Genomic DNA, 25375 nt, shown 5'->3' with positions numbered 1-25375 from the left:
GCGTTTAGAAGGTGGACAGCTTCAGGGTATACGTGCTGTTCTGATACCTGGATGTTTTGGTCTGAATCTTGTCTGAGAGAACCTGAGAGGTTGTTTGCAAATTAGCCTTGGGCTATACATGCTGGGATACGGGACATCAGAGATGTTTTGGTAAATGTTATATGTACGTGTATCTGTCCCTACACGAATAAATAAAACGAGTGAAATGAATACATTGACAGGACCTACAGCGAGACACTGAAGTCACGGATTTGATTTCACATTTGAAGAGCAGGCAGTATAAACGGAGTGGCACGTCGTCTCTCTGTGTTGTGTGTGATAGTGTAGGTGTGGCCTACAGTCACAGCGACGTGCACTTCCTCTTCCCATGGTGGTGGAAACATATTGGCCAACCTCCACTCAACCAGAGGAAGATCATTTTAGCGTAGCGAGCTCAGGAGTTACACGCTAATTATTTACTCTAAGCCAGTCTCTGTGCCTGCTTTATGTGTCTGCTTTATGTGCCTGCTTTATGCGTGTGCTTTCTGTGTGTGCTGCTCTGAACCTCAGGACAGGTGATGTGCCGGTGGCTCTGCTAGGGCCTTCTGTTCTGCTGCAGTGCTGACAGTGCAGAAATGGAAGAAGATCAAGTGCCAGGCAAGGACTTCTCCCAAGCCAGAGGTGAGCGGGCAAAATAACTCTTCATAAAATGTTGGATAGCATAATGCCACGTGGTCTGTCATTCTCACATGTGATTTAATTGTTTATTTATTGATTTATTGATTTATTTATCTATCTGTTTATTTGAAAATTGTGTTTGTTTTAGAGACCTTTTTGCCTTTCTTCAAAGTTAACTTTGTTCTCGGGCACCATTCTGACATGATACTGTGTGTGCGGGCATGTACTGTATGTGTGCCTGGTTTTGCGTGTGTGTGTGCGCGCACGCCTGTGTGTGTGTCTGTGTGTGTGTGTGTGTGTGTGTGTGTCTGTGTGTGTGTGTGTGTGTGTGTGTGTGTGTGTGTGCGTGCGCGTGCGTGCGTGCGTGTGTGCGCATGTGTGTGTGTGTCTGTGTGTGTGTGTGTGTGTGTGTGTGTGCGTGTGTGTGTGTGTGTGTGCGTGCGTGCGCGTGTGTGCATGTGTGTATGGGTGTCAGGGGGTGTTTGCGGTTGTGCGCTACATCCTCCTAGTCAGTGCAGGATCGGTGAACCCTTCCTCCATTTTGACACATTGTGTGGCTCTTTGTGTAACTTCTCTATTTATATTTGAAAGGACATGGCTGTCTTTAAACATTATGAAAAGCAAAGAAGTAAGACTATGACTGAACTAAAATGATCGTTAAGATTGGCGTGAGGATTGGGGGAATTTGTAAAATAGCAATACAGTACTAATAAGCCAGCTCGCTACAGTGTGTTGTAATGCAGTCGTTCTCAACCTTTTTGAGCCGCGACCCCCAAAAAGCCTTAAGCTGGGGTTCGCAACCGCCCCCTCCCAACACAATGACTGCGCACACATTCACACACTGATTTCACTCACTCACTGAAATCGTTTTTATAGTTTATATAGCTTTATAATACATTACACCATTGGTATGGGAGATTTAATCATCATGGGAGAAAAATAATTTTGTATTTTTTCTTTTTATCTCTTTTGACCATCATCCCGCGACCCCCCCCCCCCCAAAATAATCTTGCGACCTCCTGGGGGGTCCCGACCCCCCCGGTTGAGAACCACTGTTGTAATGTACCAGTGAGAAAATGAGCACTTGTGAAGGAAATACACATCTGACTAGAACTTTGTTTTAACAATATGTTCCTTTTCATGTGATGTAACTTTAATACTTTAGTGCAGAATTATTTGCAATAATTACAGTGATTGCAAATGTAGAACAAAACAGAATCATTCATTCATTAGAACACAGTGACTTCTTTTTTTTTTTTTACGTTATCTGACTTGAAGTCGTTGGGTTCAAGCGTCTCACCTGCCTCTCAGAAACACTGCTGATGTGAAAAACAAGGACTTTCTGCACTCGTTACAGAACATGACACAAACTGCAAGCAGGATGTGGTTGACCTAAATGGAGATGTCTGTGAGAGAGAGAGAGAGAGAGAGAGAGAGAGAGAGACAGAGAGAGAGAGAGAGAGAGAGAGAGAGAGAGAGAGAGAGAGACAGACATTGGTTTTCAGTAGTTGAACCTTTTTGCATACTCCAGAGTGAAACACCGGCTACACATTAGGAGCACAGAAAGGTTGAGGGTTGGTTATCAAAATGCATCACAGTTCCTCATTCTCTCTTAGTTCATGTTGACGTTCAGTAAAAGGATATTTTTTTCCTCAAAAACTGCGACCAGATATCACTGAATGAGCAGAATAGAGAACTACGAACATCTCATTTGTGTATATTTAACAGTTATTTCTCCACAAGCATATTCTGTTACAGTCTATTTTAGATGTTGAATTCACTAAGTTGGGGAGATATACAATTTGGACTTTTAGCTGATATTTTTTGCAGACCAGCTTATAATAAGTACAATAGTAGAATAACATTTCATTTCCATATCTCCAACATTGCAGGCAATCTACTGTGTAGGAAGTAGCAACTAAGTCAGAGCCTCTGTGCCAATAACAGAACCACATATTCCTATTTGCCTTGTCACTTGAAAATAGAAAGAAAAAAAATCAATTTCAACAGTTTGAGGATGATAAAAGTGTTACAAGCCAGTCTCTATAAAATGTAAAGTCAACACAAAGTCAAATGTTTCCAGCTAATGTTTTGGGCACACATGCTTTCCAGGCCTTTAACACATTTCAAACTCAAAGCTCTTTATTTCCCCACAACAACTTTTACAGACTCGGTTTTGTCCATAAAGTTTACACACATCTGTTTATAGAAAGGGAATGTTGAGATAAAATGTTTGTATGTGCGTTTGACTGTGAGTGTGTGCGAGTGAGTGTGTGTGTGTGTGTGTGTGTGTGTGTGTGTGTGTGTGTGTGTGTGTGTGTGTGCGTGTGTGTGTGCGTGCGCACATGTGCACATGTGATGTTTTGGGTGGGGGATCTCAGTTGGCGGCTCAATAATTTACTAGTATATCTGCATGGCATAAATGGTAAATAATTATTTACTTGATATGACACTTATGAAATTGTCTATTTCTCTTTGCAGTGAAGAAACTCCTGCATAAACCTGAAACCAAGCGCTACAGTGAGATATTACGAGACTTTGATAACTTTGAATTTGCTAACTTGGTCCCTTGGTAAGTATGATAAATGTAAATGGGTGCTGCCAAGAGTTTCTATTATCTCATGTGTTTCTCAGTCTCTTTGCATTGACCTAAATTGTTTTCACTGCAAAACACAGCATCTTGTGAGGTGTCATTCAAAGACCCATTACATTTGGCTGAATATACTATACTATACTATACTATACTATACTATACTATACTATACTATACTATACTATACAGTATGAAACTCCATTGACAAACATCATATTAATCCAAAACCATAATCCATCGATCTGAACTTGCTATTCTTTATTTCTAGATGTAACTGAAAACTGAAAACCACTCTTTTTGTAGGAGTGTATCGGTCCAAGCATCATGACTTTCCCTCAAATCATGACATTAAAACTATGCAATGGGAAATGCCCTTAAAAGGGAGTTTTTCATACTCAGCTAATATGCGAAAGTGTACTTGTCAAGTACACTTTTGCAAATTAGCTGAATATGAAAAACACCCTCTGAATGTCTGTATGTTGCATACATCAGTTTGTCAGACTTGTACATGGTAGCAAAGTTGCAGGAAAATCAAGTGTTTTGTATATGCAGTACAGTCTGTTCCACCAAAAGCCACTGAGCCTTTTTAGGTATTGCTGACTGTGCATGTATCTGTCCCTATGCATTCTTTCTGTGTTTAGTGGAGCGGAGGAGGAGCTGCCAGAGCCAGACTCACAGTCCCTAACAGAGTCCATCTCCACAGAAACCACAGAGCAGCATGACGCGTCTGTAAGGGATCAATATCTGCCTAATAGACAGAAATATCAACGATATCTGATTTGAAGGCTCAGCTCTGTTACTGAAACTAGTGTTGATAGGTGATTTCTCAGGAAACCACTGACCGAACATTGTTGTTCTCGGTGATACAATGATGTATTTATAGAGTAAGACTCTGTGTCTCTCTCTCTCAACAGTGTGAAGACGCCTTGGCCACAGACATAGACGGAAATCTATCAGGTATAGTTGTGTTTGTGTGTAGAAGTAAGTTAAAGGGATGCCTGTGTATAGTTGTGTGCAGTGGTGTAGTCCCGGCAGAACGCGTGGGAACGGCGTTCCCATACTTCTCCAAGCAGTGTTTTGTGTGTGTCAACGTGTGTGTGTATGTGGAGCCGAGATCAATGCTCTTGCCAGTTCTTGTAAACCTGCAGTCTCAACTATCAGTAGCAGCGAATAGTTCAACGTTTTAATGAGCAACAAGTTAATGTGAAACACTTCAGTTCAACTAGCCACGGATGTTGCGTAGTCATTCATTATAAGGTGAGTTGACTTCGGTAAACTGGAGTGGACTGGTGGCGAAGAGGGTTAGGTGCATGGGTTACAGTGTTGGAACCTTTTGTATATGCTGATCGAAACCCGCAGGGAATCGCTTTTTTTGCATTAATCTTTTTAGCAGTCATCGCTGCTCTGAAAAGCTGTAATAATCGTGGACAGGCACAGTGGAGATTAAAAGATGGTAAAAAGCAAAGAAGAGTAGTTCTCATCCGCCGGAGACTTCATTGTTTCATTGTGGAGTTGTGGTGAATCTGCGGGCAGAAGTGCACAACAGCTGCTGCAGGAAGTAAACAACAATCACATGCACGCGCATGGAGACAGGATAGTGGAGCGACCAGTAGGCTGTCACACCGGTCCGGTTTCTCAGTTTCTGCACATGCGCAAGCGGTGTACATTTTACTATGGAGTGCACGTTACATTACCGAGATTTATTTTCAATTAACGCTAATCAAAAGTTAGCGTTAATCACCAGATTGCAATTTGCAACGCCAGAATTCGCCACAAAATGGTAAGTTACTTGCTAAAAATGCCAGCCGCTGTGCCAAATGATCAATTATGCAGCCTTGTGCAACTTGCATGATGCTTGAGACTTGTTTAGCTTAGCTGTTTGTGATAACTGATTCTGTCATGGGCTACTTCTGCAGTGTCTAGAGGACACAATAAATTATGTGTGTGTGTCAGTGTAGTGTGTGTGCGTGCGTGCGGGGGGACCTGTGCATGTGCTGGGGGAGGGGGGTGTTCCGCAAATAGGTGCGTTCCTGCACTTCTCAAGATAGCACTACACCTCTGGTTGTGTGTGGGTGAGGGAGTGTGTGCGGCGTCTAGTTCATGGAGGGGCAACTGGCGGGCTGTGTGCGGCCCCCGTCCTCACTCAGTGCTGCCCTCGAGTCAAGGTGGTTACGAGGGGTAGTAGGGGGAAAACACAGAAAGCATGTCATAGACCTGCTGACACTCCCGATTTTCGCGTAGATCGCTATTTTGATCTCTTTCTCCCGCTGTGCTCCCGATTGGTATATTCTCCAGTTAATCTCCCGATTTCATGACACAAATCAAATGGCTGTAGCGGGCTTTTTTTTAAAAGCCAGAACAAAGTTGATGGTATTATTATGAAACTAGAAGACCTACTGTAAAGGCATACATTTGGTTCCGGCCCTGTGATTGACATCGGACACGCACCAATCCCAAGAGCTCATTAATGATGAGCGGGCCGGTCTGTGTGACAGTCCGTAAAGTGTCTTCTTCAACCATTTTGTGTTGTTTTCACATAATTAGTTGCATTGACTAATTGCTCTGTCCTAACAAGATTAGGATAAGGGCTAGAGGATTAGAGCAGGAGGCAGCTGCTATCAGATTTGACCTGAGACACAAAAGAAGCCAGAGAGGACAGGAGGAAGGAGAGGAAGGAGGAAGTTAGAGTTCCAGTTAGACTTGTGTTATGTAGGCACTAGTGAGTGCAAGAGAAATGGACAAACAAGTAGGCCTCTTAACCAGCTGTGTCAGGACGTATATATACAGTAAACAGGGAGTCAGCGCCAAATACATTGACCTCAGTTTGACCCAAATTATAGGTATTCACACTACGTACACACTAGAGATTTGGGATTATGGAGACAGATATAGCGTTTAAATAACACGGCGGCCGTAGAAGCCATGAGAAGAAGAGTAAAAACAGAGCTTTAAATCTGTGTCTCCTCTTAAGGTCCTTAAAGGTACTACATGTGATTTTGGAGACAGATTGAGTCAACGTGGTTCTCATTTCCCCCGGTCGTCAAATACTGGCGTTTTGGGTTGGTGCGCCGGACCGTCCACCAGCCCAAAACGTCAGCATAAAAGACGACCTGGGGAAATGAGAACCGTGTTGACTCAATCTTTCACCAACATCACACATAGCTCCTTTAAATATCCAACCCTACCTGCACCTCCTGCTCTTCCTCCCTCCTCCTCTATAACCTGATCTCCAATCAGCCTGATGCAGGAGCAAAGGGGGGAGGGCAGTGCTTCTGCCAGAGGAGTCAGTCAAGCTGTGGCCTGCTGCGTATCATTCCAGCTATCAGTTTGTGTAGAGATTGATCGACGTATGGCTACATTCCATATCATGTGTGAACGGCTCAGCAGCAGTACAGGCACTCAGTCCGTACTGTACGTACACTATTCTCTGCACTCAATCACCCTGCCATTCAGATTTCATCCAGTCTTGTTTGATCTCCTCCCATTGGTTGGAATTGGCCGCCAATCAGCCACTTAGACTTAGACGCCCCCCCCCCCCCTTCCCGGCCAGGCAGGCACTCTGTCACACACCAGGAGGTAAACCTCACTCGACTCCACTCTAAAGCCCGTCACTCCGCAATCTGTGCGTGTCCGGGATTATCCCCAATCCCAGCCAGCGCAGGAGGCTCTCGGCATCATGGGACAGCGCCAAATCTACTGGGAGGCTGGTGAGCTGAGAGGGCCGCCCTTAAAACTCTAGACTGAGAGAGGTCAACCTGGCCTGCAAATCCATAATGGATGTCTTCTGGTATTGCCAATTTTGTTGCGTGTGGATTTTGCCTGCAGATTGACTTGGAAAGATCAGCCTGGTTGGATTTTTTTTTTACCACTCTAACTGGATTTGGCTCCTGTGTCACAGATAGAACAGAGGGGAAGAGAATCTGTCTGTTCTTAAAGGGAGGAACTTGAAAGAGAAGTTGCAGTCTTTCCTTCTGTGAACACATGTTTGGTTTCGCTTGATACTTGGAACAGGACTGTGGTACTTTTTGAAGAAGCGAAAGTACTGCAGGCGCATATCTGCTCTGTCGCACGCTGCTTCGGGGAAGAAGGAAAATCGAGAGAGGCAAGGAGGAAAGTGTGAGAGTGGTAGCGAGAGGGAGGGGGAGAGCACACGATCTTTGCAGGACCGTTACGTGCATCATCCGCTCTGTGTCGGTGTGAGTCAAAGAGGAAGGAGCAGAGCAGAGTTGAGGGTGGTTGTCATACCGACACCCTGCCTGCCTGACCACAGAAGAGTGGTGCTTGTGGCTGATAACAGCACACTGGCACCCACTGGCTTTGCTGACTCTCCTCTCAGACCAGGGACTTGCCTCTCTAACCGAGGAGCGTTTAGCAGGTGTGAGGACGAGGGAGGGAGGGAGGGGGCATGGCCAGAGAAAGGAAGGGGAGGGAAGTTATTGAGCTAGATCCATTTTTCCTGGGTCCTTAGAAGGCCTTCTCTCTCTCAGATCACATCCCCATATGTGGCGATTGGAAGAGCCAAGATTGGATGAGGAATTTCTGGTCGACAAATGCGATTTCCACATGGTGGCACTTCAAGAGAAGTAGCTGCACCTCCATCGTGCTGGATACATGGAATGATACATACAGTGTGCTGAGACCCACTGGAAAACAGGACTTTATTCTGAAGAAGACCGACTATGACTCATATGCAGTCACTGTTTCCTATTTTGGGTTTGTGTATACCGTTTTTTTGTGACATCAGATTATTTTTATTATAATATCCTTGACCAGTAAAGTATGTAAGTGTACATTACATACATGGTTTTAGTTTTAACCCAGCTTCTTAGGAAAAGGGGGGCTGTTGCTCCAGAGTAGGGTGGTGAAGCTGTGGGCTGTAGCCAGCGGGGGGCGCTGTGTTGTACAGAGGTAGGCTGCAGGTACCCAGAGTCCGCACTGATGCTGATGTACTACTCCCTCTCAGCCCAGGATGCTGACCTGTCCCTCTGCCGCTGTGAGGACGGAGTGGAGACGCCCCTGCAGTACGCCAAGATGTGGTGCCGCTACGCTAAAGACCTCCTGGCCTGGATGGAGAAGAGAATCAGCCTGGGTGAGTGGAAACATCATGCCTCTAGTTTTGGTGATTTTCATATTTTCACTTAACTAAAGGGTTTACAGGGCTCCTCTGTTGGTCGAGAAAATTCTCACAACCCTTGGGCTCATCATGAAACCTTTTCAACACGTATTGGATAACTTCAAAAATGCATTGTCAGGCCGGTTTCTCTTAGTTCCTGAAAAGTTGACATTTCAGAGATACAAGGTTTTCTCCGGACAAGCAACGATATGCTGCAGCGCTGCTGAGTAATGGTAACATTGGGGTGCAAATCACCGATTTATGTATGTGGCCTCTTTATAAAGACACAAAAATAGCATAATTTTTGGCAATCATTTTCTAAGTGTCTGTGTCACTTTTTTCAAAATGGTCATTTTGTAAAGAAACTATTTAATCAGAAACATGTTTGTGTCCTTGCATGTAAACCCCAAGTTCACAGACAGCACATGCAACAAGGCATGTGTGCTTAACCAATATTAAGCCTGTCCTTTGAAAGCACCATCTGGACCTGAGGAATCAGCACATTGTGTTTCCTAGATAGTTACAGCAGGTGTCTATCTGATTCATCAGGAATTATTTATTTGGGACTGTAATTACATCTAGAGGCATGGTTCTTAAAAGCCACCAGTCACACCCACAGTCCAGACTAAACCAGACGCACACAGAGAGTTACTGCATGCTATTCATCTGTAAGAGGGTCAGTAGACCGGTCTTCCACCAGTGCTACAGGCCCGCTGGAAATATGCCCACCATGTCTTAACCTGCCATAACATGGATTAGAGGGCAGATTAGCAGGCCACAGCAGGGCAATGGAGATGGTGGGGTGCAGAGACAGAGATTATCCTGGAGTCAGCCTGCACAGGTGCCCGCCGCCCGCTCTCTGCCTGCTGCCCGCCGCCCGCTCTCTGCCTGCTGCCCGCCGCCCGCTCTCTGCCTGCTGCCCACTCTCTGCCTGCTGCCTGCCGCCCACTCTCTGCCTGCCGCCCACTCTCTGCCCGCCGCCCGCTCTCTGCCTGCCGCCCGCTCTCTGCCTGCCGCCCACTCTCTGCCTGCTGCCCGCCGCCCGCTCTCTGCCTGCCGCCCGCTCTCTGCCTGCCGCCCACTCTCTGCCTGCTGCCCGCCGCCCGCTCTCTGCCTGCCGCCCGCTCTCTGCCTGCCGCCCGCTCTCTGCCTGCCGCCCGCTCTCTGCCTGCCGCCCGCTCTCTGCCTGCCGCCCGCTCTCTGCCTGCTGCCTGCTGCCCGCTCTCTGCCTGCCGCCCGCTCTCTGCCTGCCGCCCGCTCTCTGCCTGCCGCCCGCTCTCTGCCTGCTGCCTGCTGCCCGCTCTCTGCCTGCCGCCCGCTCTCTGCCTGCCGCCCGCTCTCTGCCTGCTGCCTGCTGCCCGCTCTCTGCCTGCCGCCCGCTCTCTGCCTGCCGCCCGCTCTCTGCCTGCTGCCCGCTCTCTGCCTGCTGCCTGCTGCCCGCTCTCTGCCTGCTGCCTGCCGCCCGCTCTCTGCCTGCTGCCCGCCGCCCGCTCTCTGCCTGCCGCCCACTCTCTGCCCGCCGCCCACTCTCTGCCCGCCGCCCACTCTCTGCCCGCCGCCCACTCTCTGCCTGCCGCCCGCTCTCTGCCCGCCGCCCACTCTCTGCCTGCTGCCCGCCACCCACTCTCTGCCTGCTGCCCGCCGCCCACTCTCTGCCTGCTGCCCGCCACCCACTCTCTGCCTGCTGCCCGCCGCCCACTCTCTGCCTGCTGCCCGCCACCTACTCTCTGCCTGCTGCCCGCCACCCACTCTCTGCCTGCTGCCGGCATGCACGTCTGTTGGCAGCACTGATAGAGAGAGCAACAGGTCCCACAGCTACTGTCACAGTGTCACAGTGTTTGGTGACAGCAATGACTGATACTACTGGGTGGAGCTCAGTTCCACACTGCTCTGGATTCATAACAGAGAATACAGCAACTCTGTCCACTTTGTCAATTTTTTAAAACTCCACAGAACACCCCGGTCTAGTCAAATCAGCAGTAAAGAGAGTAGCCACTAGCGTCAGGTTGTGACCACTGATGCTAAAGAGCAATCAGATTAGCAATATGGATGCAGCCTGAATATATGGAGCAGCATTTAGCGCAGCCAGACAGAGTATGGATTTGGATTATGGAATAGTGGTGTTGATCAGTCACGTCCTGCCTCTGCTCCAGCAGCTTTGAGGAGCTTTCCAGTCAAAGTTATGATGGTTCTCTAAATGGGGTTATCGGTTTGGTTATATCAGCCAATGGCTCTAAAATGGAACACGCTAAAGCCCCAAGCACCATATTGATTTAAACCAACTAAAAGCATTTGTCATGTCTAATGTTGTGGGTCCAGTTATTTCCCAGTCTATTTAATTCTCCATGACGCTCCCAGCGTGTCCGTCTTAGACCTTATGTACAGTCAACTTGTGAGTAACGTCATGCCAGAGGAAGCTGACTCATGATGTTTGTTTACAGAACAAGAATTTGCAAAAAGCATCATGAAGGCAGCTGAAGGAGCAAAGTCCTGTGTGGCTCAGCAGGTAAGGCTGTTTCATTGCAAAAAAAAAATCATTGCATTAAATCCAATTTAATTAAATTCCAATTCTGTTTCCTGTCTGTGTTTTCACATTTCAAATCCCAAATCCAATTCCTCAGTAAAATTGGAATTTATCAGTTCATCCATGAATGGATTCCCACCCTGATATTTACTGTAGAAAAGCTGTCTAAAATTCTTCTTGCCTGGGCAGGATATGATGCCTCTACAGAACATCTACACCATGGCCCTGGAGCAAGACATCAAGAACAGCATGGCCTCCAGACAGACTTCAGAACAGCTGCAGCAGCGCTGTTACCATGTAAAGACACACACCCACCAAAATCACAGCTAAACTAAATAATTTCCCCCCTTTTTTCTCTCAGAAAATTTCCCCCCATTTTCTCCCCAATTGTACTTTGGCCAATTTCCCCCTGCTGCCCTCTACCCTCTGCCGATCTGGGGAGAGCCGTAGCCTAGCACCATGCTTCCTCCGACACAAGTGCAGTTGCCAGCCGCTTCCTTTTCACCTGAGAGCGGGGAGCTTCCCACCAATTCCCTTCCGCCCCGAACAGTTGCCCTGACCGACCAGAGGAGGCACTCATGCAGCAGGCCGGACACATAATCCTAATCCGGCTTCCCACCCACAGACACAGCCAATCGTGCCTGTATGGATGCCCCACCAAGCCGGAGGTGACACGGGGGCGCGAACCTGCGACCCTCGTGTTGGTAGGCAGGGAATCTACAGTACCACTACACTACCAGGAGGCCCAATCATTTCTGTCTTGTATATGTGTGTATATGGGAATGTGTCTAATCTGGGCTCTTTACCCTGAAGGCCTTGGCTGCAAAGAAAAATGAGATTGACAAGTGGCGCAGAGAGTTTAAGGAGCAGTGGGCAAGAGAGCAAAAGAAGATGGTGAGTGATTTAGGAATCTTGGCAAGCACTGAATTTCCGCTCATTTGATGTTTATTGCACTTTCAAAATTAGTTTGTCCAAATTTAACACATTCCAACTGACTGGATGACTGAACAAGCGTATAAAACAAAAATATTTGCCAGTGTGAAAAAGTGTTCCATCTGTAATGCACTATTATTGTGTTTAAATTGCATTCTTTAGCAGCGTAAAGAGAAACACCACTGTGATGTGTCTCCCTTGGTTTGTTTGTTTGTTTGTTTGTTCTCAGCATGATGGGGTGGCGTGTCTGAAGAAAGCTCAGCAGCAGTACATCCAGCGCTGCGAGGACCTACAGAAGCTAGAGAAGTCTGTCATCGCCAAGGCTGTGGCCGCTAAGGCCGCAGACGACTCCGCTGGATACAAAACACTGGACAAGAGGAGGAAGTCCAGAGATGAAGCCCAGAGCAAGGTGACAGTCCCCTCCAGCACCCAATCTTAACCCATTGATACCTGATACAGCATTTGTGTGTGTATCCCTTTAAGACTGCGTGACGCGGTTCGCGGTCTTAAAGGGATACACACACAAATGAGGGATATACACGCAAATGCTGCATCAGGTATCAATGGGTTAACTCCACTCTAGTGCGGCTGCTTTCACCTACTGTAAGTAAGAGGAAGTACCATAAAGTGCTGTTTTCATGGTGACACTTGAAGTGCATACTTGAACGTTGACGATGTTGACGTGTTGACGATGGACATCAAGATTCACAGGAAGCACTTAATAAGCACATTATGATGAGCAATGCATAATAAGCTCTGTTTGCTGAATACAGTGTAGCTGATCATACGCTTTTACCACATTCAAAGGATGTTAATAAAATGCAGGCCATTATGTAATGTCATTTTTTCTTATCTCACTGCTAGAATAAGGCAGAGGGGGTTCGCGGGGCGGCGGCACACATGGTGCACAATTGCTCGCCTGTGGATGCGCAGAACGGCACGCAGAGCGTGGCGCTAGAAGTGAGCGTGCAAAGAGCGCAATATTTTTAGTGTATCTAATAAAGACAGAACCGTCTGTCTGTATGTCTGGCTGTCCTTCACATCGCTTGAGAACCGTTTGTCCGATCGACTTAAAACTTGGGAAATGCGTTACTGGGAACCTGACAGAGTCCAGTGCTGAATTTTGTGCAATTTGGACACGTGCATAGTCATAGCACCACCTACTGGCAACACTAAAAATGGTTTATCTTGAGAAACGTTAGTCTAATTGACTTCAAATGTGTGGGGGTGCGCTGCTGGGAACCAGACAGAGTACAGTGCCGAATTCCATGCAATTCAGACATGTGTATAGTCATAGTGCCACCTACTGGCAACACAAAATGTGGTTTATTTTCGGGAACCGTTCGTCCGATCGACTAGCAATTATATATTTTTAGTATACTCATAATGTGCTTAAAATGATACCAATTTAGCAGCAAGTGAAGCTCTGTGTCCGTGTCTCCCAGGTGACGGAGTCGGAGACACTGTACAGACTGTGTGTGAAAGAGGCCCGGCAACACCAGGAGGACTTGGTGAAGGTCAAAGAGACAATTATTTCTCACATGCGCAAGCTCATCTGTCAGGGAGACAACGTCCTCAAGGAGGTTGGTATGAAGTCAAGGAAGCTGTCGACATGCAGGATTCAACTCATTTCTATGCTAGATACTTGAAATCTGTCGTCATTTTCTCACTATTTTTAAATTCAGTCATAGTCTTAGTCAAAAACATTCTTTAAATTTAGTCTGTATTTAAATGTCATATTGATTCAATTTAGTCAATTACTCACTTCAGTTTTTACTCTGTCTTCAGGTGAGAGGTGGCATCATAGGTAACTTGCAAACTCCTCCCTGAAATATGAAATGAGTGCACCTGAACATGATCTTAGCTAACAATCAGCTGTTGTCTACTAAGCTTCCCCCAGATAAATATAACGCCAGCAGCCCAGGAAAAACAAAATATTCTAATCTACATCGGTCTGCCAAAAAGTTAATCTGAAAAGATAAATGTAAAGCTAGCAGCCCATACCAACAGTAATTTCTTCTATCGTTATGGTTTTCTTCCAAACATGTTAAATCAAGCTAACTTGATTATACATACAGTACATGTGTCTTTCAGATGAGTTGCTTAAAACTCCTGCCAGACAACTGTATAGCTAGCAGCCATGTAAAAACAAGTAAAGCAGTGTTAGCTAAAGACACGTTTGGGCGCGCTCAATTTTCTGTGTTTCAGGGCAGGAGTTGCAATATAGCCATTTCTAAACTGTGATGTCACCTCTGTCTGTGAGACAGCACTGAGCGCTCAAACACCTTGAGCATGGCACACATTGACACCTGGGAGATGTGTGATATTTAGAGAACATTTTCATAAGGGACAAATAAGGGTCGCAGTTTGTACACTGATTCACATACTGCTAAGCTTCCCCTTCAATGAAAGTGCATTGAAAAGCATCAGAATCAGAAAAACTTGTTTGATCCCAGAGGGGAAATTGGGTCATGCTACAGTTGCTTGTACTCAGGCATGGAAAATATCAACATAAACATCAAATGTTATAAGAGGCATAGGACTGTTCCATAACAATGAAATAGAATAAAATAGAAGTTACGTAGCCTATGTACAACAAAGTGTCACAAAATATGTGCCTTCTCCATCAGTCATTCTCAAGTACCATTGTAACTGAAATATCCATGCACTTTCGTTTGCTAGCCTGCAAGAATGAATGCATGCCTATGATCCATTTTCTCCCCAATTGTACTTGGCTAATTTCCCCCTGCTGCCCCGGTCACTGCTCCACACACTGCCGATCTGGGGAGAGCCCTAGACTAGCACCATGCTTCCTCCGATACATGCACAGTTGCCAGCCGCTTCTTTTCACCTGACAGCGGGGAGCTTCACGGGCAGGACGTAGCACATGGGAGGATCACGCTATTCCCACTTGTTCCCTTCCACCCCGAAGAGGCGCCCCGACTGACCAGAAGAGGCGCTTGTGCAGCGACCAGGACACATACCCTCAATCCGCATTCCCACCCGCAGACACAGCCATTCGTGCCTGTATGGACGCCAGACCAAGCCTGAGGTAACACGGGGGCGCGAACCTGCAACCCTTGTGTTGGTAGGCAGGGAATCTACCGCTACACTACGCGAGTCTCGGACGGATCATGTTTTCATCAATAATAGTATGAAACAAAATCATTTTTGTGATTAGATTAACACTGCTAGCAATAATAGAAATTTGAAAGTGGATCTGTACGGTATTATGATACAGTCGCAATCAATAACCAAAGCAGTACTATTAGCAGTACTGATATTGTACATTGCATCCATCCGTCTATCCATCCTGAAATGACCACTGTCAAACGACTCCCTCTCCACAACCCTATTAGGCCACAGTCAACATGTTCCACTACCAGTGGAAGCAGACAGAGCCCATCCCACAGGCCTACCACAAGCTGGAGCTGACCTGCCTGCCCCTGGAGCCCGGGGAGCCCTACCTGCTCTACGTCCTCAGCAAGCGCCGCCAGGAGCAGCCCCTCCAGACCTTCGACTTCGAGGAGTATGTCTTCCAGGGCAGAGGGTACGGTCTGCTGAGCTCTGACTGTTCAAATGTATGACACACCTTGGAAAGGTTTCTAGTGTTTGGTTGTGGCCTAAGGGCTTCTGTTCAATTATGTATTTTAACACTCTTGTCAAATAAAATGAATTCCTTCATTCATTCTTGCCTGAAAGTAAAACCCATTTTCATTTGGATATCTACCAAAATCAAGGTAAAAGCAAAAGATGAATCACTTATGACAGTGTATTAAAAACCTTTGTCACATCTTAGACATCCTTCAATAATTAGTAGAAGGACCTTCTGCTTTGATAACAGCAGTAAGTAAGAGTGTTTGAATAAGTCTCTACAAACTTAGTAGCTACATCTGGATTCAGAGATTTTCTCCCTTCTTTGCAGAAGAGTTCAAGCTCACTCAATCTGCAAGGGGATAAAGGAAAAAACTTTGGATATCAACTGTCTAAACTATTTTTATTCACTTGGAGTAATAACACTTAATCATAAGTGAATCATACGTTTTTGTCTCTGTGTCTTTCATGTAAGATCTGGAAGGACCAAACGAAAAACGAGCAGCACTCTCAGCTCTCTTCCGGACTCTTTCGCTGTGTCAGATGACAGCCTAGGTAGTATTGGAGGCAGTATGGAATCTCTGTCTAGCCCCGGTAAGCACATGTTTTGTTTTTTTGTTTTTTTCCTCATCCTTTCTCTCATATTCATTTCAAAACTCAAATTTTTTGGGGATTTCCCCTCTTCTTCTATGTCTTTGCTCTGTGGTGATGCATCATTGAAGCTCACGGCTATAGGAGGCTGCCCAAAGCCCCATCCACTGGGACGATGTCGTCAGAAGACCTGGAAGACAGGGACATGGCAACAGTGTTGGAATCAGGTCAGTTGCTCCCTTTTGATATACATGTATGTCCTTACAGATAGCTTATCACACAGACTAACTAACCTAACCCCCCATGGGCAGCAACGTTCATGACTCGACCCTCTCCCTCTCCCTGCAGACTGTATGGATTCCACTGTAGACGGATCCTGTCAAGCGTCAAAGCGCACGCCTTCGCGAGCTGCACTGACACACCATTTCAGGAAGTTGAAGAGCAAGATGGTCAAATGCAAGCAATGCGAAAAAATCATCGTGGTCCACGGAGTCGAATGCGAGGAGGTACAAGGCCAGAGGGGAGAGATAGAACAGAGCTTTGTGAGAAGAGCAGCGGCTTTGATAGCCTTTGATAGACAGGCATCCACGAATGCTGTTAAGTAAGAGTGTTAACGTTCTCTGTCCTGTTTGTGTTCCCGCCCGGCCCTCAGTGTCCGCTGGCTCTGCACAGAAAGTGTCTGGAGGTGTGTCAGCTGGAGTGTGAGAACAGGAAGGGGCTCGTGTTTGGGGTGGGCCTCTGCCTGCTGCCCCAGGACAGAGCGGACGAGGTTCCCTTTGTGGTGCAGCGCTGCACGGCGGAGATTGAGAGACGTGCACTCTCGGTCCAGGTACTATCAACCTATTGACCCAAATATACAGAAATGACCATGATATCAGGGGTAATGCAAGGCTCACACACTAACAATTAGCTATGATCAGGTCTACTGATTAATAACGGCATTAATATTGCTGTCTCTGGCTGCCTCTCAGGGGGTGTATCGTGTGAGTGGGTCCAAGCCTCGCATCCAGAAGCTGTGCCAGGCCTTCGAGACTCAAAAGGAGCAGCTGGACCTCTCTGACATCTCACCACACGACCTCACCTCCGTCCTTAAGTACTTCTTCAAGGAGGTATGTGAATCATTGCCAGATATACTGTGCTGAATGAATTAGGTGGACGGAGAGGAATCGGTGGCAGAGGATAAAGATCTCTGTCAGTTCCCTTCGGCAATCGTGGCTCACCTCACTATTCTCCTCCTCCAGCTCCCAGAGCCCCTGTTAACGTTTGATCTGTACAATGATTTCATCGCGGTGGGGAAGGCCATCCAGCGGCAGAATGAAAGCGAGCCCACAGAAGAGAGTACGGTGCTGATGAAGGATGTCTTCCACAACCTGCGGGAGCTGCTAGAGAAACTCCCCCCATACAACTACAGCACTTTACAACACATAATGCATCACCTGTACATGTGAGCAGACAGCAGCATTACACTATTCGATTTGTTTTTACCCAATCACCTTTTAGATTAGATTAAATTAGAATAAATTAAATTTCAATTTCAATTTATTTGTTCAATAGGGGACAGTGTACATTAATGAACATTTTAGCAAAATGTAAATGCACGACAATTGCAGTCACAAGACTGATTTACATTGTTAGTCCCCCTGGCAATCATAGTGAAATGTTCCCTTTGGCTTCTTTCACATAGAATAGGTTTGTGCCTAGAGCTAGTTCAATACATTCAGGCGGTGTCTTGTCATAGATGCATGTGGGGTGGAAACCCCCCACGGCCCTAAACGGAAGTAACGTACGTTGTGTGGGCGTTCCCCCACACAGACCCACTGTATCTATGGTTAAATATCCAGCTTCTGGAAAATTGTGTGCCTCCCACTGGCCTAAGATCAAACCCTGCCAGAGGTTTCTCTCTTTGTGAAAGTTTGTAACTTTCTTCACACTCTGTCTCCACAGAGTCTCAGAGAACTACGAGGAGAACAAGATGTCCCCTTGCAACCTGGGCATTGTGTTTGGGCCGACGCTGTTGCGCCCTCTAGTGTGTGGGGACATGGTTGCCCTGCTGGAGACCACCTACCAGGCTCTCCTGGTTGAGTTCCTCATCACGCACCACAAGCAGGTTTTTGGCCCCCAACAGAGGGCCAGCACGCCCCCTCCTCCAGCCCCTACCGCACCTCTTCCAGAAACCCCTACCCGGGCTTCCCGTCCCGTCAACGAGGACACTTCCTCCACCCAGGAACACGGAGCCTCATCCAGAGAGCGCCCACACTCCCTAGAGGTAAGAACTGCAAGGAAGAAATGCTCCGCTTAAACGCGCTCCGTCTTTACTTTATTCTAGTGTGCAGCGCTTTCACAGGCTTTGCAAAGCATCAATGAAATGATTGTCTAATTTCGAAAGCTCTTCATGGAAGTAGCGTTGAAAAATGAATGCCAACCTTGCTTTGAATGCTGCTTGAGCTTGCTAAGTATCAGTGGCAGTAGTTGGGCATAAACCCAGAGTGGAGTGAGTTGAGCCTGGGCTACTTTTACCCATTAAGGTACCTGTTGGTCTTAAGAGCCTTGGCATGACCATAGGGGCACCTGGCAGCTTAACCCCATCTTCATTCTGTTAGGATTAACATGCTGGACAGCTACTGCATTTCTTCTACTGCTGTACCTGCATGGACTCTCACCTCACACTACGTAGAAGCCTGATTTTTCTGACAGACTTTCACCAGCCATTACACTCCTCTTTCTCGTGGGAGAAAATAAAACTGAATTCAACTCACGGCAAACATATGCAGTAACTGTCCTAAACATGTTCAAGAGTTTTAAAGAGGTGGCTCAAAATCCGAGCTTCTTTTTCTCATAGCTTGAATTCTCCCAGTGCAGACTTATGTTCGTATCTGATTGGAAATAGTCTCATAGACTTGTGATGAGATCTCATCCCAAGTAGTTGCCCATGCCCTTACCCAAGAATCTCTTAGCACATGCTGCACTGCTGCAGTGTTCGCAGTCTAGACACAGTCTATAAATGTTTGCACTGCTGCAGTGTTAGCAGTCTAGACACAGTCTATAAATGTTTGCACTGCTGCAGTATTCTCAGTCTAGACAGGGTCTATAAATGTCTGCACTGCTGCAGTGTTCTCTGTCTAGACACGATCTATAAATGTCTGCACTGCTGCAGTGTTCGCAGTCTAGACATGGTCTATAAATGTCTGCACTGCTGCAGTGTTCGCAGTCTAGACACGATCTATAAATGTCTACACTGCTGCAGTGTTCTCAGTCTAGACAGGGTCTATAAATGTCTGCACTGCTGCAGTGTTCTCAGTCTAGACACGATCTATAAATGTCTGCACTGCTGCCGTGTTCTCAGTCTAGACACGGTCTATAAATGTCTACACTGCTGCAGTGTTCTCAGTCTAGACACGGTCTATAAATGTCTACACTGCTGCAGTGTTCTCAGTCTAGACAGGGTCTATAAATGTCTGCACTGCTGCAGTGTTCTCAGTCTAGACACGGTCTATAAATGTTCTGCACTGCTGCAGTGTTTGCAGTCTAGACACGGTCTATAAATGTCTAAAGAATCTCTTAACACATACTGCACTGCTGCAGTGTTTGCAGTCTAGATACGGTCTATAAATGTCTAAAGAATCTCTTAACACATACTGCACTGCTGCAGTGTTCTCAGTCTAGACACGATCTATAAATGTCTGCACTGCTGCAGTGTTCTCAGTCTAGACACAATCTATAAATGTCTACACTGCTGCAGTGTTCTCAGTCTAGACAGGGTCTATAAATGTCTGCACTGCTGCAGTGTTCTCAGTCTAGACACGGTCTATAAATGTCTGCACTGCTGCAGTGTTCTCAGTCTAGACACGGTCTATAAATGTCTAAATAATCTCTTAACACATACTGCACTGCTGCAGTGTTTGCAGTCTAGACACGGTCTATAAATGTCTAAAGAATCCCGGTCCCAACTCCCCCCTTGTGTTACACCCCAAGTGTATGTCGCCTGTCCTGTCCCCAACACTCAACTTGTGTCATTCCAGCAGAGTCGAGCAATCAAGAGAGAGTCAAGCGAGGGTTATATATCTGACAAGTCTTCATCCAATGAGGCAGTGGACCAGCTCAGCCCTGAAGCCAATGAGAGAGCAGGTAGGCGGGACGTAGTAATAGAGGAATTATTGGTGTGAGCAGAGAATCATAGGATTTAACCCTATTGATTTGTTGGGTAGTTTATAGATGTTGCTGTTTTAGTTGTTGTTTTTTAATAAAGTTATATGATAGATTATTGCTGCTGATTGCTGCTTGCACTTCTCCTTTTCTGCTTGAAGCCATGTTTTTATTGATCATATTAGAGAGTGTAGGTGTATTACAGACACAGCTCTTAAATTGTTTATTTAATTTCCCACAGAGTTCTCTGTGGGCTTGAGTAACGCAGCCTCCTCCTCAGCAACAGTTAGCTGCAGAGTGCCTCAAGGGTCTACTCTAGCTCCTATTCTGCTCTCACTTTACATCCTCCCACTTAGTCATGTTATTTTTGGAAATAAGATTTATTTTCGTGATTTTGTTTATGACATCGAGTTGTATTCATTTGTAAAATCGAGTGAGTCAAATTGCTTGTTAGGGATTGCTTTAATGGCATTAGGCATTGGATGATTCAAAACTGTATTCAGCTAGAGAGAAACAAATAAGGAGTAGTCTTAATTGGCCTACCGAATGTGATTATTGAATTAATCTACTTTACTGCGAACATAAAAGCATGAGGGAATCTTGGAGTTGATTTTGAGTCTGACTTGAATTTAGATGAACAAGTGAAAGGTTCTTCAGTACTGACTCCTGCTTTCATCAGTTGAGAAATATTGCTTCATTCTTGCTTTAGTTGTGAGGCTCTCTCTGCTCTGTGACTAAAACAACCTACACATCCGGTGCTTCTAATCAGAACTATACACAATATCAGTCCAAGCTCAGCCTCCATACACTGGCCTACAGTAAAGAGTAGGATTCATCTCAAAATGCTGTTGACATTACACCAGCAAAGTATGATTTTGATAATTACTAACATCTGTTTGTATTATCACATTATGCCTCTTATTAATTATGTTAACCTATTAATGTCTTAATTGGAAGCTCTTCTATATTATAATGTTATTATTACCATTAGGTTTGTCTCATTTAGCCTTTTCTCCCTTCTCCCTCAGTCCTGGCTATGAGGGGGGCAGGTGGGGCACAGGGGGAGCCGGTGTGGGAGCCAGACTCTGCTTTGGGGACCAATCCACTGTCCCGCTTCACCAGACATCCTGTGAGGTATCACCGGCATGAAACCGCAGCAGCCCGACTCTCCGACCCGAGCCCTCTGGGGAGCGCAGACAGCAGCCGCAGCTCCTCTCCAGAGCCGGGGACACAGAGACTCTCCCAAAGCCTGGATGTCCCGTGTGAGAACAACCGCCAGGCCAGCGTCACCACAGAAGAGGGCAAGCCGGACACCCCCCTGGCGAGACCCCGCGAGGTACAGTACATGCTGGGAATGGACCCGACATTTACGACAGCTGCAACTGGGGCACTCTCCGGTCCAACGAAGGCGTCCGGTCAGGAGGCGGGGCCCGGCTGTAAAGCCAGTCTGAACATTAACCAATCGAATAATGGACAGCGCGCTCTGTGCCCCCTGACCGCACCAGCCCACAAGATCCTGTCGGGCCTGAAGCTGAGGCGCAGCCACACAGGGAAAGATGAACAGCTCTTTGTCTGAGGCCAGTTGGGACCAGAGGAACAGATATTCACCTGATTTCAGACACAGACACAGCTGGGCTTAAGGTCTTTCAATACTGAGTGAAACAACTACCACTAATATCAAGTTTCATATATCTGCAGACTTTACTGATCAGGTTTCATGGATGAAATGCTCATGTATTCCACGCACAGGATCTATTCCACGCACACTCAAGGATATTCCACTCCAAAGATCTTGAAAGTTTCTCAATCGAAGGTTCAGCTACCAGAAAGCTCCAGGACTAAAACCAGCAATAGAAACCGTTGGAATCACCGTTGTAAAGTTCAGGCTGGATGCTCTCCGGGATGCCTAGCCTTATTAGCACTAATCCTCTTTAGGATTTTGATCTGTTGGCCATCCAGTGGTCTAATACCCAGACCAGACAGAGATGGAAACGTATTTATCTGTTTTGGATATTTGTAGTGTATTTGAATGTAACAGGCAGTTCTGAGGGTGCAGATTAAGGGAAGCAAGCCATCACAGAAGTAGCCTATAAAGTGTCTAGTTGTTACTGGTTTTGTTCTATGCCAACTTTAATGTTGAAAATCCCAATCACCTCAAGTCTTGTGTTTAAACAAAAATTATGAAATGCATTTTTATGTTATAAACAAGGATATGTTTTCATTGGTATCAAGGTTATTTGAATATGGAATGTGTGTTTTCTTACTGAGGTTTTTACTGTGACTCTTGCGTCGTTGCTGTTGTGTCACAAGGGGGCAGTCTTCTCCCGATATGAACAAAAACAGGAACGAGACAGTAGGCTACAGTGGCAATAAACCTTTTTTCTCTAATAAACGTTGTGACACTTTTCCATCATCTTCATAAGCCTTTTCAATCTTTAACCTGTTTCTATTTGCAGTATAATACATTGAGGCAACAGTTTCCAACGTCCATATGGGCATATAATAACGACTGGATGTAGCTGTCATCTTGGTTTGCCTTTGTGCACTTGATTGCCTATTTCAGCAAAATTATAGCATTTTAGCGCATCATAAAAGCATTATTATAAGGCTGAAAAAGGTAATTTCCCAAGAAGACGAGGACCAATTGCTCACCTCGCCGAGTGTCCTTTAAAGTCTCAGCAGTGTCCTTTCAAGTCTCCATCTTTCTAACCTTGAACACAAACGCAAAGGATCGTTCTTATAGAGTTATCAATAGGGCTGCATCATCTCTCATCTTCCCTATCATCTTCCACCTTCTCCCCCCCTCTGTCCATCTCCTCCCTCATGCGCCTTTTACGCACAGACAAGTCGCAGCGCACACACGACAGGCGAGGAGAATAAAGGAGAGACAATAGACAATAGTTTGGGTCATCATGGTATCTGGACTTTTACCATAGGCAGTATGCGCGCCAGAGTGTGAAATAATAGAAGAACGGTCTGAAAACGCGTCGATTTATTTACTGGGTTAAAGTTTCCCCCCGTTTTTAATGCTGCCAACCGAGATTTCAGGAGGCGTGTGTTTCACCTCAAGGTAGGCGACCGCAACTCAAGAACAGGTTGTCAATGAATGAAGACTTGTGATTTCCATGGCTCTTGTTTCTGTTTTGTTTTTTTTATAGCCGAAAATAACATTACTTGGCATGTTTTGTTTTAAGAGGCTGAGCTGAAAATAATTTGTCACAATGATTCTGATATCTGATCAATCATGAGCCCTGATCTGGTGTTTTAATCTAAACTAATACGATTATGTGTTAAATAACCTTTACTACAGGCTAGTGGTTCAGCATCAGATTGTTCGCCTGATGCAGTTCTAGGTTGCAGATATAGCCTAGTGCCATTTGCCATTGTTTTCTGATTATTGCAATTGGATCCAAATGTTCGGACAAAACAAAATATTATTCATATGAGGGTTTTTTTCATCATGGATATCCTGACCCTCATGAACAGCTAAATCGATATTTACTCTGCTTGTTATGGTATTAATTCGTGGGCACAGGGTCGCTCATTAAAATCCAGAGAAACGTTTTACTGATTGTTTTACCAATCTTTGGCAGCTCCTCGCCAACCTTTATAGGAATTTATATTTCTCAGCCGATTGATCACATTATGTGATCATATTATATAACATGACAAAATAATTTTTCCTTTAGCCAGGTCCATGGAAGCTTAGGAAAGTTCATGAACTCTTTTAAACTATTTTCCATTAGCCTACTTATTATCACCATTACAGAAACAGGCAAGCTGTCTGTCATAATATAGAGAAGAGATGCATTTTAGGCTACACAAATGTGACTCTAATATCCTGTTGCCTGCATTTCTGTATTTTTCCTCTATAATTCAGAGCTTGGTTTTCTGTAACAATTCGGCCTAGGCTATATTTCCTGATAGGCCTAATTTAGTTTATATTTAGTAGTGAATTTTAGGGTCTGTCTTCCCTTACGAAAAAATAAATAAATAACTAGGCCTCTAGTAATCATACAGGTATAATCCATTTTATATAAGGATGCTACGAATATAACAGCAAAAATGAATATAATATATCATATCATATCACGGTAATATAAGGCTATGAATATTAGAATGAGATTGGAGACTTTAAAAAATCCCAAAACGTAATAGGCACTATGGACACTAAACTCACAGAGCACCAATATAGGAATATTATAGGGATTTGGCTTTAGATTTGGCTTTATATATATATATATATATATACTACACACACACACGCACACACACACACACACACACACACACACACACACACACACACACACACACACACACACACACACACACACACACACACACACACACACACACACACACACACACATCCTATAACCAATTAAGCTTTTTTAGAGTGTTGCATTATCAAAAGCCGTTAGCTATAATTTCATTCATATCTTCATCTTATTTACTTCTTCATCCTTCATAAGTTAGCAAATGTAGGCTACTGGAACAGCTAAAAAACAAGAATCGCCCACCTGTGATTCGTTGCTGATGCAAATACCCTCGTTTTAAACATTTATACCCCATTGAAAATAATTTCGACACAAAAATTTAATTTTAAACTGCAATTATCTTTAAAAAATATAGTTTATAGGCTAGAAATGTAGGCTACGAGATGTTTTTCTTTATTTTTTCCTATTTTTGCTAATTCATGTGAGAGATTTTTATTGGCTGACATAACACTGATTAAAGTGTCAGTTGATTAGATTTAGGCCCCTAAACCTGCCATTAGGCTAATCTGTGATATGCCTACTGATAATATCACTTCAAATTTCGATTAATTTCTTCAAACTTAAATTAAAATTTTCTATAGCCTAAATGAAGTGTTGCTGTTGTTTTCGCGTCTGAGAGCAATTCAGTCAGTCAGTCATTGCGTGTGTGTGTGTGTGTGTGTGTGTGTGTGTGTGTGTGTGTGTGTGTGTGTGTGTGTGTGTGTGTGTGTGTGTGTGTGTGTGTGTGTGTGTGTGTGTGTGTGTGTGTGTGTGTGTGTGTGTGACCTCAGTCTGACTTCAGATCTAGTAAAAAAAAATTCCTCATCAAGGTTTCAGTCGCTTATTGGAAATGCTGTCCAGGTTAAGTTACACATAGAACCTAGTGGGATTGTCTCATTGGCCGACTGGTTAGCGTGTTCGACTTTGGATTTTGAGGCAGCTGAGACCCGGGTTCGATTCCCCCTACA

At 45.3% G+C, this 25375-nt stretch overlaps 2 protein-coding genes across 5 annotated transcripts in view; both read left to right on the top strand.

The window, feature by feature from the left end:
• The first annotated feature begins 423 nt into the window (after positions 1 to 423).
• On the top strand, positions 424 to 22555 carry gmip (GEM interacting protein). 4 transcript variants are annotated; one of them, XM_083649814.1, is made up of 20 exons: positions 424 to 660; positions 3139 to 3229; positions 3892 to 3979; positions 4165 to 4207; positions 8214 to 8339; positions 10805 to 10869; positions 11077 to 11184; positions 11701 to 11781; positions 12050 to 12229; positions 13266 to 13403; positions 15180 to 15370; positions 15890 to 16008; positions 16137 to 16232; positions 16354 to 16511; positions 16658 to 16834; positions 16977 to 17114; positions 17247 to 17449; positions 17950 to 18271; positions 20028 to 20130; positions 21177 to 22555. In XM_083649814.1, exons 1-20 carry the CDS (start codon positions 615 to 617, stop codon positions 21722 to 21724), a joined length of 3021 nt encoding a protein of 1006 aa, XP_083505940.1. In that variant the 5' UTR covers positions 424 to 614; the 3' UTR covers positions 21725 to 22555. The 4 variants fall into 4 exon arrangements, with proteins under 4 accessions (XP_083505940.1, XP_083505939.1, XP_083505942.1 ...); XM_083649813.1 differs by having other exon boundaries at positions 20025 to 20130; XM_083649816.1 differs by lacking the exon at positions 20028 to 20130 and having other exon boundaries at positions 21177 to 21284.
• Positions 22556 to 23174: 619 nt separating this feature from the next.
• The window catches only part of lmx1al (LIM homeobox transcription factor 1, alpha-like), a gene marked incomplete at both ends in the record, with an annotated part of 22000 nt that continues 19799 nt past the window's right edge, over positions 23175 to 25375 (top strand). Inside the window, one exon of the mRNA XM_083649825.1 lies at positions 23175 to 23218. Coding sequence (XP_083505951.1) covers positions 23175 to 23218 — 44 coding nt within the window. The remainder of the gene's footprint in view (positions 23219 to 25375) is intronic.

This window comes from Poromitra crassiceps, assembly GCF_964638095.1.
Source record: "Poromitra crassiceps genome assembly, chromosome: 13".
NCBI classification, from domain to species: Eukaryota; Metazoa; Chordata; class Actinopteri; order Beryciformes; family Melamphaidae; genus Poromitra; species Poromitra crassiceps.
This window is presented reverse-complemented; position numbering and strand designations above follow the sequence as displayed.

Bases quoted from the DNA above. Each gene is read 5' to 3' on its own strand.
- gmip (XM_083649813.1), top strand. From the start codon at position 615: ATGGAAGAAGATCAAGTGCCAGGCAAGGACTTCTCCCAAGCCAGAG. The intron at 11,185-11,700 runs GTAAAGACACAC...TTTACCCTGAAG, and splicing joins TGCAGCAGCGCTGTTACCAT to GCCTTGGCTGCAAAGAAAAA. The intron at 12,230-13,265 runs GTGACAGTCCCC...CGTGTCTCCCAG, and splicing joins GAGATGAAGCCCAGAGCAAG to GTGACGGAGTCGGAGACACT.